General features: G+C 36.0%; 1 protein-coding gene across 1 annotated transcript in view; it reads right to left on the bottom strand.

The window, feature by feature from the left end:
• Positions 1-16,322, bottom strand: part of LOC125242256 (C3 and PZP-like alpha-2-macroglobulin domain-containing protein 8) — a 206,645-nt gene that overhangs the window by 63,007 nt on the left and 127,316 nt on the right. The window contains exons 7-9 of the mRNA XM_048151000.1: positions 13,763-13,891; positions 13,287-13,441; positions 1,938-2,055 (exon numbers count right to left, since the gene is read on the bottom strand). Of these exons, the coding sequence (XP_048006957.1) occupies positions 1,938-2,055; positions 13,287-13,441; positions 13,763-13,891 (402 nt within the window). The remainder of the gene's footprint in view (positions 1-1,937; positions 2,056-13,286; positions 13,442-13,762; positions 13,892-16,322) is intronic.

Genomic DNA, 16,322 nt, shown 5'->3' on the forward strand with positions numbered 1-16,322 from the left:
CCCGTTATGGGCTACTACTTGGCTGACTAGGCCGAACTGTGTCTTAAATTCGGTTTTCCTTCTTGAGAGCCACTGTATTTGCCTTGCAAAAAATCTGTATGGTCTTGTAGTAGCGGTGCTAGTAGCATGAACTATTCCTAGTTTCTTATTTTTTTATATAAATGAAGTTTTCTGGTACACAGAATAAATATTTCGGTTTCAGTCACAAAGAAACGTGAAAGAAGTTGGGAAAATACAAAATAATTATATTTACTACACATTTGCAATTGCAAAATTAATGTAAATTAGTGCCTAAACATTTTATTGGTATGGGTATCTGTTTCAATTTATTAACTTTACTTCATTGCAATTATTTTAATTTAGGCATTATCTGATAGTTGAGAAATATTAGGCTGTACAGAAACTTTCAAAATGTATTGAACTTTCATATTAGTTTAATATCCTCGATCCAAAAGGTAATCTAGGTCAGAGTTAGCAAACGTCGCACTAAATAGCCATACACTTCGATTAGCTTCGCAATACGGAGCACTTAGCAGAGCAATAAGCCGTCAAAGCCACGTTTATTCCCTCCATTTAAAAGCTCAATAAGGCTAACAGCCCCGACGTACGCAGACGATTATAAAATTTGTCCCAGGAAATGGCATCATCAAGGAAGGGGGCAATTACGACTAATTAAAATGGGTCAGTTACGGCCTTTCTGCTCGGACATTTTATTAATATTTCCTAGTTATCAGTGTCTCGAGGAGGTACTCTGACTAATAAGACACTTGAAGAGCCTTTGGAGGCTTCTTCCACAATAATTCTCGATTGCTGTGGAAGATTGAATTAGATGCTGAAAATTTCACTTGTTAACGCAATATTTCCAATTAAATTTTGTACAAAATGTATATTTAGTAATTTGAATTACACGTTGCGATTTTAATAAATAAAGTTGCTTTGATTTCTGTACAGTGTTAAACGTAACGACGAAAATAATATCTTATTTTCAAAATAACGGATAAAGCGCTAGCCGTCAAAATATGTTTTCAGCCCGATAAAGCCCTGTCACACGCACGTATCACCCACCCAGATCCAAAAGGATAAATGCCACTGCCACATAGATTAAATAATTCAGCCACCCATTTATATTCAGCCACATTTGCGTTTTATTTTATTCACAGCAGAAAACCTATATAAAATGTATCTCACTGAGCGTAACAGCCCGAGTATTGGTATTTTAGATTTATTTGGCGTAGGTTAGGTACTTTCCTATGTACCTAACATGACAGAAACCCTTTTAGACCAATATTTCATTCAGTTAATTGAATAGATTATTGAATGCCTGTAGCCATTCGTTATTTTGTTATTAACGAATACTCATTCTGTTTCCAGTTTATTTCAATTTAACAAAAATAATGGAGCTTTTTGACGCAAAACGTATTTTTTTAATTTATTTATTGAGGATTAAAAACCTAAAACAACATAAATATTAGGACATACCTACTTATGTAAGTGCACAGGTTTGCTAAGTTTAGTAATTTATCTAGGATATGACAGTACTGTAGTACTCGTATTTAAGTATATGAAGTGTACGCGATTGTGATACCACGGAGTTGTCTACTGCTCCGACGGGTTCTTCATCAATCGATTAATATAAAATTTGAATAAGTTTGTAAGGGAAAACAATTAATCTTGAGTGAGACTTGAACTTACAGCCACCTTATTGATTAATTTTGTTATCTGGGTGAATCCACGTAAAAGTAACGTGAGTCACGACTCCATTGAGTTTTCATTTGAACTACAGTTGTAAATTAAAGGATCTATGCATATATCGGGACGGTAACACTTATTTAGGATAGATTATCACTTGAACTTGCGTCGTGAATAAATGGAACATGCCATAGAATCGTGACTCATGTTACTCTTACCGCGGATTAACCCATCTTATCGCCACTTACCTCTTTATGCAGCAACCGTACGTGGAAGCTGGCGACGTCACTGACTGGTTCCCCTTCTCCCGTCACGTAATAGACTAGCAGCGAGCTGACAGGCGCCATGTCTGCTGTCACCGGAAACCTGTGTAAAAAGTTTATATGCATTAATAAAATACTTTAAAAGTATATAATATACACACTTAAAGCCTGACCAGAAATATAATACTATGACTATTGGCAAGAGGGCGCTGTTATTCTGATGTATAGTGTGACAGACAGTTCAGTGTAGTAGGACGAAAATAGTTCTAATAAAATTCCGCAACATGGCGCGTAGTCATATATTTCTGATCAGGGGGCGTAGCCAAATGGCATTTATGCGACGCGAAACGCCATCGAAATCAGAAATGCCGCTGAAATATAGTCTGCAAATGAAATGTAATGCAAGAGCGATAGAGATAGATAGCTACGAAAGAGATATTATCGTGCGCGTTTCGTGAGCGTTTGTGCATTCGGCTACGCACACGGGCTTTACATACATATATTCTTGTCTCTAATCCCAAAGGAATAGGCAGAGCAGCTCAAGTTTCAGTGTCACTTAAAGCTACCAAGGAGTTGAAATAAAAACAAAATCATTTTTTTTATTTTTTTTAATGGAATTTTATAAAAAACAAAATCATGATAATGTGTACCTAGTAACAGGTTGCTAACCCATCGTCTAGAATACTATTGAACCCATATCCCAAAGTTGACGACTACGACACCCGCGAGAAGAAAGGGAGTGGTTGAATTCTTAACCCGTCACTATACAGTGTATATAATACACCCTGTTTTTATTGAATTCCGTTAACTTTAAGGGAAGATTCTTGAGTTCAAATACAATCAATTTGTCTAAGAAACTAGCCTCTTAACTCTTACTGTTATCGAATTATTAAAAAAAAAAAAAAATTCCCTAAACACGTGTGTGGCATCCCTTACCACTTTCTAATGTTATTTGTTTTGACATGTGCCGTCAAATACTTCACAATGACTTTAATGTTATGATTAAGGTCCTCACACACTAATTAATCCATTTATTTTATTATGTATGGAAAAAATAAAACATTTTTTTTTTCGAATTTAACAAAAAGCGATATACAGGATGGTTCCTGATGATGAACCTAACTACGTGTCGAATTTAACGGAAAACAAAAAAACACGGTATATAGGCCTTAATTTTGATAAGAAGCCAATACCTCAAGAACATGACTGCCGTCTGGTGAATCAAACCGGAAGGTAGTTTCTTTTGTTGTCAGTTTACTACTTTCATCTTATCATGTGAGTTTTTCTAAGTTTTCCGAATATTTAGCTCTTAGCTCTTTAACCACTTTGACGTTTGTTCTACTCATTCGATTTTGAACTGTAATTCTTATTGTAAAGATGCGTTTTGTTTTAAGTATGATGACAAATATTTTGCCGCCACCGATTAAGGGCCACTTGCACCACCGAAAATTGAGGGTTAACCCGAGGGTTAACTCACCAGTTTATATGGAATTTGACAGATGACAGCACACTAACCCTGAGTAAAGTGGTTGGTGCAAGAGGGCCTTAAGGCTTAAGATCTTAAGAATAAATTAAAAGTACCTTTATAACCTTTGAAATAAAAGGTAAGGATTACTATCTCGTAACGCACCTCGATCGCTGATCGTAATAATACAGTTTGGATTTGCTTTTAGATTTTAGTAAGTATTACTTATCGTATGGCTTACAGTTGTTCTCTACTAAATTTTTTATATTTTTATATACTAGATTAAAAATATTCAACGGCATTTGTCGAAAGAAAAAGATTTTAGTAGCGATACATGGACTCGATATTGATACTCAGCCTTTCCGCTACGTGCATTTCTGTAGCAGTACGGAAGGAAACTCCTAAAAGTTAGACCTGTGCCAAACGGCTTTCAATTTGCTTCTTTCATCGAAGTTCCGTCCCAGATAGTTGGTGAATATTTTATCTCAAATAACGTCACTTGCAATAACAAATATGTTACGTAACGAAGTTCGCACAAAATATCTAACAGGAAGTTACCAGTACCTAATAATATGATCATAAGAGCGTTTCACATTTTCAAGGCATTTTAAAGACATTTTTTAGAAATCCGAGAATTGGTTCCGTGGAGTATGGGACGGTTGCTAGTTTGGGATGCAACGTGCGGTGACACACTGGCCCCGTCTGAAACCACGATAGTATTATACAAAATTTTAGCATTATAAGTATTTGCTGATATTATGTTTTATCGGTATTCTCCATTTCAAATACGAAGGCCCGATGTCACTTTATGACGGTCATTAGTCGTTAACAATAGGATTACCTAGTCAAAACAAAAGATACCCAGACTCTTTTTTGCCGTGGTGTTAGTTGTAGGTACGGTCACGGACTTTAATTGTTGATCCAATTCTAGCTTATTTTATACTGGACATATCACAGTTAAGCGTAGTTAAGCTATGACGTTCCGGTATAAAATGAGCTAGAAGTGGATCAACAATTAAAGTCCGTGACTGTACCTATGCAGTTTGCACAGACGCGTGCCAATTTGAAGTGCTCCTAATAAGATAACACAAGGAAAACTTTGTAAGCCCTTGTTAAGTTTCAGGTACCATCCGCCCATCGCGCATCAGCGCGCGCATCGGCCGGTCTCCATCCTTACTTGGTAGATATTCCGCGAATTCGCACGAAGCGCTTTGCTTCTTCTTTTCTTATGCGCACTGCCAAGGAGTGGAATTCCTTGCCGGCGGCAATATTTCCGAGCTCATATAACCCGGCAACCTTCAAATCAAGGGTGAACAGGCATCTTCTGGGCGAGCTCACTCCATCGTAGGCCACGTCTTTGCCTTTGGCTAGTCTGTGGTCAAGAGTAAGCCCATTTATAAAAATAAAAAAATCGGGCCTTTGTATTTGTAAAGTAGTATATAAAGAAATAAATATAAAGTTTCGTTGGATCTCCTCGTCGTTTGAAATAAGTCCCACAATAAATCCGCTATCGTATAAAACCAATACCAATAGAGAAATATTTATTTGCCGAATATACCGTCCTCTGCTCCCGTCGTAAAACTGTTTTTATGTTTATCCCATATTACGTAATGAATAAAGATGATTTTACGTAACGTTTTTATTGAGAATCTTTTGCGGAATCAAAATATTGAATACCTAATGCTATGGTAACTTTTCATACATAAAAATCACGAGTTGCAAACCGATTGTTCACAAATTTGTGCTATTTAGGTTACTTGAACTATACGGGGTATATTATACATACAAAATAAAATTATGTACTTTTAAATATTATAAATTGTTGTCTGTACCTACTCACAATACAAGCTAAGCCTTTTTGTGCAAACCGTAGAACTTAGTGAAGTTAATCTGTATGATTCAAGCAAGTTATGTAATTTGAATGTCAACTGTACCTGTTGTAGCCTTTTGCCAAATTACTATAATAAACTGATTATCGCCACATACTGATGTGCCGACGGAAAGTTTCCAAATTTCTGAAATTTTCACATAGGAAAACTTCGGAAACTTTCCATTCTTTGTATGGACAATTGTATGGATGGAATCTTTCCATTTCATAAATTTAAATTCCCTTTATTTTTCGTAAAACTTTCGTAAATTTTTCATGAAATTTAAGATTTTTTTGGAAAGTTTCCGCAACTTGCACATCACTATCGCCACAAAAAGTACAACACATAACATTGACGCAAAATTTTAGCTTGCTTTAAATAAAAATATTGTTTCGAATGCTCTTAATAAAGAATGATCGGTTCCAAACCAAACGGAAACTGATATATCGGCGCTGAAATTAATGATGTTATGTTTTACCGAACATCTATGTACATGTACCGGGAATCGAATACACTTTCGACCTTTCTGTCTGCGTGGGCAATAAGCGTACATAATTTTTTTAATTACTCGCTCGCGAATTTTCTGTTTATTGCGATATAAATCGTTTTGTTTTCAATTTGTCGAAATTTAATATCTGTCTGGTATATCATGGAACAAACACAGAAAGAATTTATATCGTGTTTCGGTTTGTTTTAATAGGTACGTTTAGTATTGAAACAATAAAGGATATTGTTAGTGAGAACTTACGTGCCATGCAGTTACGACGAAAGGGGGTTTTCGGAAAACAGTTACAGTACTTAGTGATTTTTTGTCTTGAAAATTTTACTTCATGGAAATATAAAATGACATAATGAATGAATCATGGTAATACCTACACATGCGCGTACCTTTAAGATTATTATACTTTATTTATTTATTCAAATAAAGATCAAATAAATGATCATACAAACTAGAATGAATGACCTAATGGATCAGACGTCTGTCACAAAGTAGGTGAAGGTCTTATCCACGTGGATAAGGTCACCGGTGGACAATTGCTTGTTCTTTAGTGTATGATAGGTATCTACATATTTTGTTTTGGTTAATTTATTGTATTGCTTTCATTGTATCTTTTGACATTTTTATTTTATTTTAATTACTATCGATATATGCTTAAATATTTTGGTGACATTGTTGTTTATGAACAAAATTTTATAGGGTTTTATGTTAATTTGAATGTTTATTTTATTTTGTACTGTTTCTTTATTTTTTTATTTTTTTTATGTGTGGTTAGTGTTTTAGTTATAAAAACGTTTTGGTGTTAAACTGTAACTTTATATTGAAATTAAATAAATGAAATGAAATGAAATGAAATTTGTAAGTTTACTAATACCTAATGCCAAAATGATGACTGTAGAAAGTTATCGAACTAAACATTGAGCACCCTCTGTCAACAAAACTCCGCAGGCCTGGGTACCTAGCCACCGGCACAATCGCTTACGCATCGTAAGCATTCCGTAGCTAGCGCTTTCTATCGTTCTTCTAGAGTGGCGCGAGGCGCGACAAAGCCAAACTGCGTTTCCTTTCCATCGCGTAGTCAATGATTGTCACTTTGGCTAGGCTGAGACATTCAATGATCCATCGCTCGCGAACTTCAGGTCATTTGCGGGATCCTGGCGTTCAACGTCCGTTAAACTTAAATTACTTTTAAAGTTCAGCTTTGAGATGAATGCCAGAGTATGGGCAAGCTTTAAAACAAGAATAGTTGAAGGTACCTCAGTTTTAAGTGCAAGTAAACGGGTTGACAAACGTGGCTGAAAAGGTTAAACAACTTCTTTGTGTTGTTCAAGTTCTTTGACTTTCCTTTGAAGACGATCAGAGATAGTTAACTTCTTTGTATGTTTAATTTTAATCTCATCAAATTGAATTAAGATTTGAGATAATCATTGACAGTTCCCGTTCCAGAAGGATGTTATCTACTAGGTATTTAGCTTTGTTCCTGACACAAAAACCTTTAATCAGAAAGTCACGGATTGCCGCGACATTGCGAGCATTATGCTAAGTAAGTACGGATCCTATTATAGCATTCAAATCTGTTTTTATATCTGTGGCGTAAGAATAAATGTATTATAATATTCTTTCTTTCTTTCTAATGTGTAATCAGTAATCACATATAAACTTATCACGACTTATAAATAATCCAAACTGATCGGGAGCAAATGTTAATCCGGGCAGAACTCACTGACAGGGGCTGTGATGTATAGCGCCGGTGGGTATTCAGTTTTATACATCTCGTGAATTATGTCTGTATTAGGCCGGTTCTATCCCCAGTGGACATATTGTAGCACGCTTATTTCAAGTAAGTTTTGAGAGTATAAAGTATTTTGGAAGTTTTGTACCAAATTATATGGAGAGAACGTTTACAGATCGCGGTAAGTCGGGTAAATATTCGGAAAGGTATCGTGCCCCCGCCAAGTCGAGCAAAAAGAGGTACGGCCGTACCATCCTTTTCTCGAAGCATTTCAGACCATTTTCAACCCCCTGTTACTCCGTTCTGGTAATTATTTATACTCCGTGAATATTCGATACATGATACAATAAAAAAATTGTTAAATTCACACATATTGTACAAATTCCGATACAGTTGACTTATTACATTAAAACGTTATCAAAAAGCACCACGGGGTTGTCTCGTACGAAGTCGGTAGGTACATACATACCTAATTAAAATTTGATATTTTATTACTGCTTGTTTACATGGAAATGTTTGTTACCGAATATTTTTTTCCATTTTAACAGCGTATTAACATACACGGTGTAACATCATCTAATTTTAACAGCGTAGAAGAGTAAAATAAAATGTCATACTTATAAACTTTTCTGGATTTCGCCTACTTTCAGAGTTATAAGCATTTAAAAAATAACAATTACTTATTTATATTCATGTTATAACATTGACAACTAAACAGAAGAGAACTAAACGCTGTTTTATATTTTAAGTGCCATTATATTATTACGAATACCATTTACTTTTTATGTAAAAATACATCCAAAAATTACACAAAAAAATTTTTTTTGGCCAAATTTGCTTGCCTTTGCCTTCAGAAATGCGTAGTTAAAATTCGGTTTACACCGTGTATATTTATGACCTTGTAAACTTTCAATATCAATCCTAAAGCAACGTTGACAAATCTGTTTCCAATCCACCGATAGGCTGTTCTCAAACGTTTTGGAATCGGTAAACTAACGGAAAACGTGTTACCGAGCAAAATGATCCTTTTTTCCGCTTCGGAAACCGCTGGCCTAGTTTCCGAGGTTTCAATTTACACTCTTGTTGTCATTGTCAATCTAAATACGTACTCAGTAGTTTATATACAATTATTTTGGGATATTTTTTTATGGAGAAATGACATTCTGCCAACTAGAAAAAAACTTCGCTTTACTTCGCTTGGTCATTCGATAACACTATCTTCATTATTATTATTTCCTTTATTTATTTTGCTTCTTAGGCTAAGCTTTTTATAATATGAATATAAAAGTAAAATACAAAAACACATACAAAACAATATAAAAAACATATAAACACATTATAAAAAACCTAACCTAGGGTGCCGCCAGCAGCGGGGCAGGGCCCAAGCTGCCGGTGGTTAGGGCTGCAGAGAGAGGAACCGTCGGACTATCCGCGCCGTGTCCAAGATCACCGCCTTCTGCATCTGGCCCTTGATCCAGCCACCTAGCGAGAGTCTCTTAAGATGTTGGTCGAGACTCTTCGCTATGAGACCGTTCGCTGAAACGACTATCGGAACAATGATCGTTGAATCAACATCCCACATGGCGGTTATCTCGTGAGCCAAGTCTAGGTACTTACTGGACTTGTCCTTCTCGGCTTTCACGAGATTCTCATCATGGGGGATGGTGATGTCAACGAGCACTGCCCGGCGTTGCAGTCGATCTATTATTACAATGTCAGGCTTATTGGCTACAATAGTCCTGTCAGTGATAATAGATCGATCCCAATAGAGCGTGGCACGACCATTTTCAAGAACTGGCGCAGGTAAGTACTTGTAGTACGGTACAAGTTATTATTATTATTATTATTTGTTTGTCTTTCCATATCTCGGGACCATGGGGTCCCGGACCTTTGGGAGGCATGCGTGGGGCCGAAGCCAACAGCACAGAGGCCCTTTAAGACATTTTAATCTAAAGGCAAGGGATACACGTGGCGGATACCAACCCCGAGCGCACAATGTGATACACCCGAAGATGGTCCCCGCCAGGTGCAAAGACTATTGCAGTGCAACACTTTTGTGTTACGATGGGAACTAAGGTCATAAGGCTATTGTTTTGCAAATTGGATGGACTGGTTAATGGGCTATGGGAGGAGACTATCGGACACCTGCCGTGACAATTAGTCTCGGAATTGTAGAAGACAGGCGGTGACTTGCCAACTCATTGAGTGGGCCCTGCAAAACGGCCGCACGCACGGTGCGACAACAGAGCAACACTTGAAGAGAGGCTAAGAGGTTGTCGAGAGGTGAGACTGCGGTAGCCAGATCCCGGTGATCCGTTCAGCAATTATTATTATTATTATTATTTATTTATTCATAATAAACAATTACACTTATGCTGTACAATTAATGCGCCAAACGGGAATAACCAGTTTGTTGGCGCTGCGCTCAGTTCTAACTACTATATTTTCTACGCTTCGCCGTATTTGTCACCCTATACCCTTTCATTACGGCGCTGCATTTTATATTACTGGAATAAAGAGCCTTTTACACGCAACACCGGCAACGCTGTATAAAGCAATTGTGATGCTTTTAGCGCGCATCGCCAAATTGACATTTGAACCTTTCGTTCGACCTAAATGTTTTTAGAGTAAGGGGTAAAAATACAGCAGTGAACAACACATTGTTATCGTTGTTTCACAATTTTATTACTGAAATGTAGAAGAAATTTTTACTAACAACATTTTTAGGTAGTCACAATTAGGCCGATTCAGGAGTTCACTTTCCTATAAACCGATATTGTTAAGTTTGACATTAGACAACAAATGTCACGCGCGAAAATCGTATACTTTAAAACGAGCAATTCTTGTATATTTATTTATTTATTTATTTATACCGACGATCTCGGAAACCGCTCTAACGATTTCGCTGAAATTTGTTATGTGAGGGTTTTCGGGGGTGAAAAATCGATCTACCGTAGCCTTAGATCCCGGAAAACGCGAACTTTCGAGTTTTCATGAGTTTTTCTTTCGCGTTAGTAAACGTAAAATATGGTCGTTAATTTCGCCGCGCGCGCATCGATTCCGCTTAGCTCAGTCGTACGAGGTCGGTCTAATGTACGCAGATAGATCGTAGGTGTCAGGGTTTCGAATCCCGGCCAGAAATTAAGTTTTTGTTTTTTGTCTTTTTTTTTTGTTTTTGTATTTATAAGAGTTTTTTTTTATCTAAAGACGTGATATATTAAAATAGAACCGAACGAAGCTCGGTCGCCCAGATATTAATATAAGTAAGAGTTATAGGCAGGTAAGTTTGCTAAAGTGTAAACAGTCATTAATGTTTAATCCATAATTATGTGCCCAACAAATATATTCTTTTTCATCACCCTCACACTAAATATGCTATTGCAGGCAGAGCGTGAGTATTAGAAAAATCGTTCTTCCAAGGGAGTTCTGAAATTTCTAGTACTCTCGTTAGTAATATTCAACTTCCTCCTCTTGTTGCACAATGTACTATTCCCTATTTTTTGAGGTGACAACCTCATTCTCCTACTTATTTGAATGAGTAGTAGCGTGTTTTCAGCGGTGGGTCGAAAACGACCCTATAGGCATATATGGGTTAACTTTAAAGATTAATTTGTAAGTTCTAGTTAAAAAAACGTGAAATTACATTTTAATGAATCAACCCCATTTCTCAAACAATTAAAACTACTATACAGGAAACTGAAACTTTTAACGAGTTTTTTCGGCAAGGCCCAATTCGTTATAAAATGTTGAATGTTTATTTCGCCTCACATTTTCGTCTAAAAACCTCATTTCTGGGAAGAACCTGAAGGCTCAGTAAAAAGCCGATGTTTTTTTCAAATCCCGACGTTTCAGTCGGTTTACAAAGATAACGTTAATAGGGTTCTGTTTATGAGGCATCCGGTGGAAGGTGCACAAATTGGTTCAGAGCTATTGCCACCCTTGGGGCCCATTCATCAATACCACGTCTTTCCGGAATTTGAAAGCGGCTCGGCTGTTACTAGGTACCTGTTATTAGGTAGGTAACTCTCAAAGTATTCTTTCTGAGAAAAAAAAAAAACAGAAAGTACGGATCGAATACGGAGATAAATTTATGGAGATATCAATTTCGATTTATTTTTAATGTTATTTTAACGATTAAGAGTTAATCAAATATTATTTTCATTATTTAAGTATAACGTCTTAATCATGACAGTAAGAGGTATAGTAGCCGTAATATGTATGTATAAAAATACCTCAGAAACAATGCAAAAATCATACAAATATACTTTGAGGATGAAAGAAATGTATAAATATACATTTTATAATGTTACACTTGACTTAAACATTGACGCCTGTTCTTACCCGGTTCCTTGAATAGTACAATCCCCGCGAAAGAATAAATAGGTCAGCATTTAAATACTCCACCCCAGAGATCCTCGAAATACATATAAATCACACAGACTAAGCTGCGCTCCGTCCTCCAGGAAGTTTTTACAGTCCGCTTTCCAACTTCTAAACGCTAAACTTCCCGTGTTCTTCCCGTGTCTAAAACTCTGGCACAATTCTAACTCAGACCGACACGGGAACTCACCCTGTACGTTGTTGGAAACGACCACGTTTTCCCGGCCTTTCTTCCGCGGACATTAAAACGACTTTTAAAGGAAATTAGAAAAAAACACAACAGGCGTAATCTCAGAAAAGATTCTGGCGCAGTAAAGTGACGAACATTCTACAAAGTTAATGACCCTTGAATGGAGAGATTTAGGGGAATCTTGAATGATACGGACTTATTAAAATTATAATTAGAAGTTTTTCAAAGGAACTTCTATTATGAGATTCTTCAACTGAGGTTTAAAATTTGAAAACAGGTGACAATAATTATATTACGTACCAAACTCCCAACAAGAGTACTTGTACAAGGCAATTGAAAACCTAATTTAATTCCATTATTAGGTAACTTAGTTTATCAACTCATTTTTTATGCAAGCCCGGCATGAAGCTAATGGTCTTCGAAACTAATTATTATCAGCTAGTAAGCGCCATTTAAAAGTTTTTAATGGCTTTCTAGTTTCCAAATTTGTAGATTTTTAATTCACTTTTCATAAGAGATAAAAGTTTTTTTATATTATTGTTTTGGATTTATTTGAGTGAGGAAAGTTAAGCAATATTTATATGTCTGGCTGGAAAATTAATACTATTCGCTTCTTAAATTATCAGTAAGTGTGGCTCATTGACAAGAAACACGTTTACATTTAACATAGGTAAATATGTAGTACACTTCGATAAGAATATAGTATGAAAACGACACTTATATTATGGGCACATAGTGTTTGATATACGTACAAGTAGATAGGTATTTGTATTCCTAGAGCGTTAGGTATTACTAGGTACAGATCACATACATAGGACATTCATATTCTTCATCCTATATGTGCCTACTAACTTAGAAGGCGACGGAGCGGAGTAATTCATAATCCTATTAACTATTGGAATACCTAATATATTCAAGTACACCAAACTAGTACTCACGTGTAGTTGAACCGGCATAGGGCCACGCCCAGTGCACGGCGCTACCGCCGGTCATCACGGCGGCCAGCAACCGCTGTCGGCAACCGCAGGACGACCACACGCTAGCGCTCGCTACACAGCCAACCAGCCCCTCTAGCACAACTTGCCTTGTCGCGCGCGAGTCCATACTTGAAGTCGCGCTTGATGTATGGACTCGCGCGCGACAAGGCAAGTTGTGCTAAAGGGTCTGTTATACATGAATATAAATAAAACTAGTTCTCACGTGTAGTTGAACCGGCATAGGTCAGCGTTGTTGGCAGCGTCGCGCGCCGGAACGGCCGCCCAGTGCACGGCGCGACCGCCGGTCGTCACGGCGGCCAGCAACCGCTGTCGGCAACCGCAGGACGACCACACGCTAGCGCTCGCTACGCTGCCAGCCTACATACAAGGATATAGATTTAGACGGTCAATATAAATAGCATTATCGTTTTTAGTGCGAAACAAACGAGGGCTATACAAGTACTTCATTATGAATAAATAGGGCTGAACTAATGACAAGAGGTCGAATGATGATATTATGATGTGATTGATGTGACATTCGCTGGTGGTTTCATACGGTAATTCTCAACCGTTCAGTCCGTCAGCACGTTAAGAGTACAAAAGTAAATTAACAGTATGAGTTAATAAATGTTTAAAGAATTGGTTAACTTTCTGTTATTTTAAAAATAACATAAACCTAATTACAATATTTTATCTAACCTGAAGAGGTGTTGGAAGATTTTCAACTAGAAGATAACACTTGGAGGTGGAGTTCCATCGCCGAATTCTCTCTCGAGCCAAAACGTAGTGTGTTTCAATCTCTTTGCCTTCCACTGCGACCAGTTCAGCCTAAAACAAAAATGAAAGTTCTAAAATACATGCCTAATTAATCACTGTTTTTCAGAATTCTTGGATGGGAATAAAAAGATGGGCAATTTGAAATTTATATTTTCAGAAAATTACATTTCTTGCGTACGATGCAGATGTTTGTCTGGGCACATAAATAATATTGATTGTGGCTTCTCGTTTTGTAGCGCATTTATGTTCAACAAATATTTGGTTAAAATCACGAACTTCGACACAAAATTGATATTCAAGTACCCTCTGTCTAAATGCATAATATTATTCATTCAAAAACTACCCTTTCGTATATTTCCAAGACAATATTTCTCTCCACACCACTTAAATAAAACGTCCAATACTCGATATACATCATCCGCCCCTAGTTTCTCTCATCGGATTCTATAGAGCCGCTCCAATTTAAGGAAAAGCCGAAGACCCAAGGTGACAAAACACCACCCGGTAAAGGATAAGCTTGACGGCTTACGAAAATTATAAAACACTCGTAAATAATAAAAACACATTTTATGTCGCTTACGACGTTCTCGGAGGGCGGGAAGGAATATTGCCTCGCCTGCTTCTGACTGATACGCGGCTTTATTACATTTCATTTTTATGTTTATTGAATTTCTGGTTTTCTACCGGTGCAGTTGGTACACTGAAGGAAATTGTGTTATTTTTTTATCATATTTATTAGTGGGTATTGCGGAATTGTATTAGGAAGCTTTTTCTGTAGGTATAAAGTAAGACTGTAGGTTAGGGTGGAGCGAATTTAAAAATTTTGGAAATATGCAATTGAATACCACTCAAAGAATGCCTATTTTTATGTAGATTCCGAGAAAAATAATAAAAAAAAATCTAGCTGTATACTTTTGGCCCTCTACCATTGATTTAATAAAAAAATATTGATATTTTTTTGTAAAATATCATTTTTTAATTTTACATATTTTTTTTACATTTATATATTAAACACCACCTTTGGTATTGGAAATGATTTTAATTTCAGTTTTTTTTACTTTGAAACATTTTTTTTCTAAGACCTAAATTGACTGTAAACTTGGAATTTTCCAAAAACTCCTATTTATATATAACTAGTGCTTAAAAAAATATTCTAAGCATGTGACAGAAAAGCTATCAATCGAAATAAACTCATAGCACAAAGAACAACATAACTGTCCAACCAAAACTTTTGGTTATAACGCATCAAAGTATGCTTAAATTGCCCAATTAACGCCTAAAATGTCACTTTTGGTCATCGTGTAAAAATAGGAAAAATCAAGAGAAATGCAAAAACCCAAAGCATTTTATTTATATCTAAAGATGTCCTTTCATATAAAATACAACCCAAAAAATATACTGTACTTGTTACTTCGTTTATCGTATTTCGCATGATAACGTGATTATTGAGTTAAAAATTAAATATTGATGTATCATTTTTTATTATTTTTTAATAAATTTAAACATTGTTATGGTTAAATTCACTTCATAACAGGTTTTTTTTGTATCATAAATTAATAATATAAAATAAAAATTGACATCAGACATATTTAATTTATTTATTAATTTTACCTTATTTGTTTTGGTTTTACGGCTGGTAGAGGGCTAAAAGTAGTACCTAATTTTAAATTTGATACCGGAAATATAATCTACAATTTTTTTAGCAACTTTCGATACCTATTCCGTTATGAATTTCTAATTTTTAATTTTCTCCATACAAGCACGCTCCACCCTACTGTAGGTAGGTATAAGGTAGTAGGTATAGAGTATGCCACAGTTTCGTTTAACCCCTTATTTGCCAAGAGTGGCCCTGAAGCTTTTAGTAGTTTCATGTGCTCTGCCTACCCCTTTATGGGATACAGGCGTGATTGTATGTATGTATGTATAAAGTAAGCTTTTGAAAAGGTACATGTAAAAGTCAATATTTTTAACTAGTGATAAGCGGCTTCCCAATAATCCCAATATAAGGTATATAATTAAGTCATATAAAAATAGTATGTTTGGTCGATCGCTACAGAGTAACATCCTTATTCATAAACGTTCACTAAAGTTATCAAGCCGATAAAGTTCGTTTGTCCCTTTCTATCATACCAATACGTCGGAAAGGGACAAACGAACTTTATCGGCTTGATAACTTTATTGAACGTTTATGAATAAGGGGGTAAGTATTTGTGTTGGCATTACTTATTATTTGTCAAGTACTTTGCAAAATGTTAGCAATGATGTTATGACGTACTTATATATGAGCCTACATAGTACACTCATCGTCTGAACTCAGCATCGACATAATTTCTTACTTAATTTTAATATATCCATATGTTTTAAATATGTCTGCATTTATAATTCGCGAAATTCTTACTTTCTAGCTTAGTAAGATTTTATTATACTCGATAAAACAAAATAAGGCAATTTTTTTTGTAAATACATTTAATCATAAGAGACA

This window comes from Leguminivora glycinivorella, chromosome 2 (assembly GCF_023078275.1).
Source record: "Leguminivora glycinivorella isolate SPB_JAAS2020 chromosome 2, LegGlyc_1.1, whole genome shotgun sequence".
Lineage (NCBI taxonomy): Eukaryota > Metazoa > Arthropoda > Insecta > Lepidoptera > Tortricidae > Leguminivora > Leguminivora glycinivorella.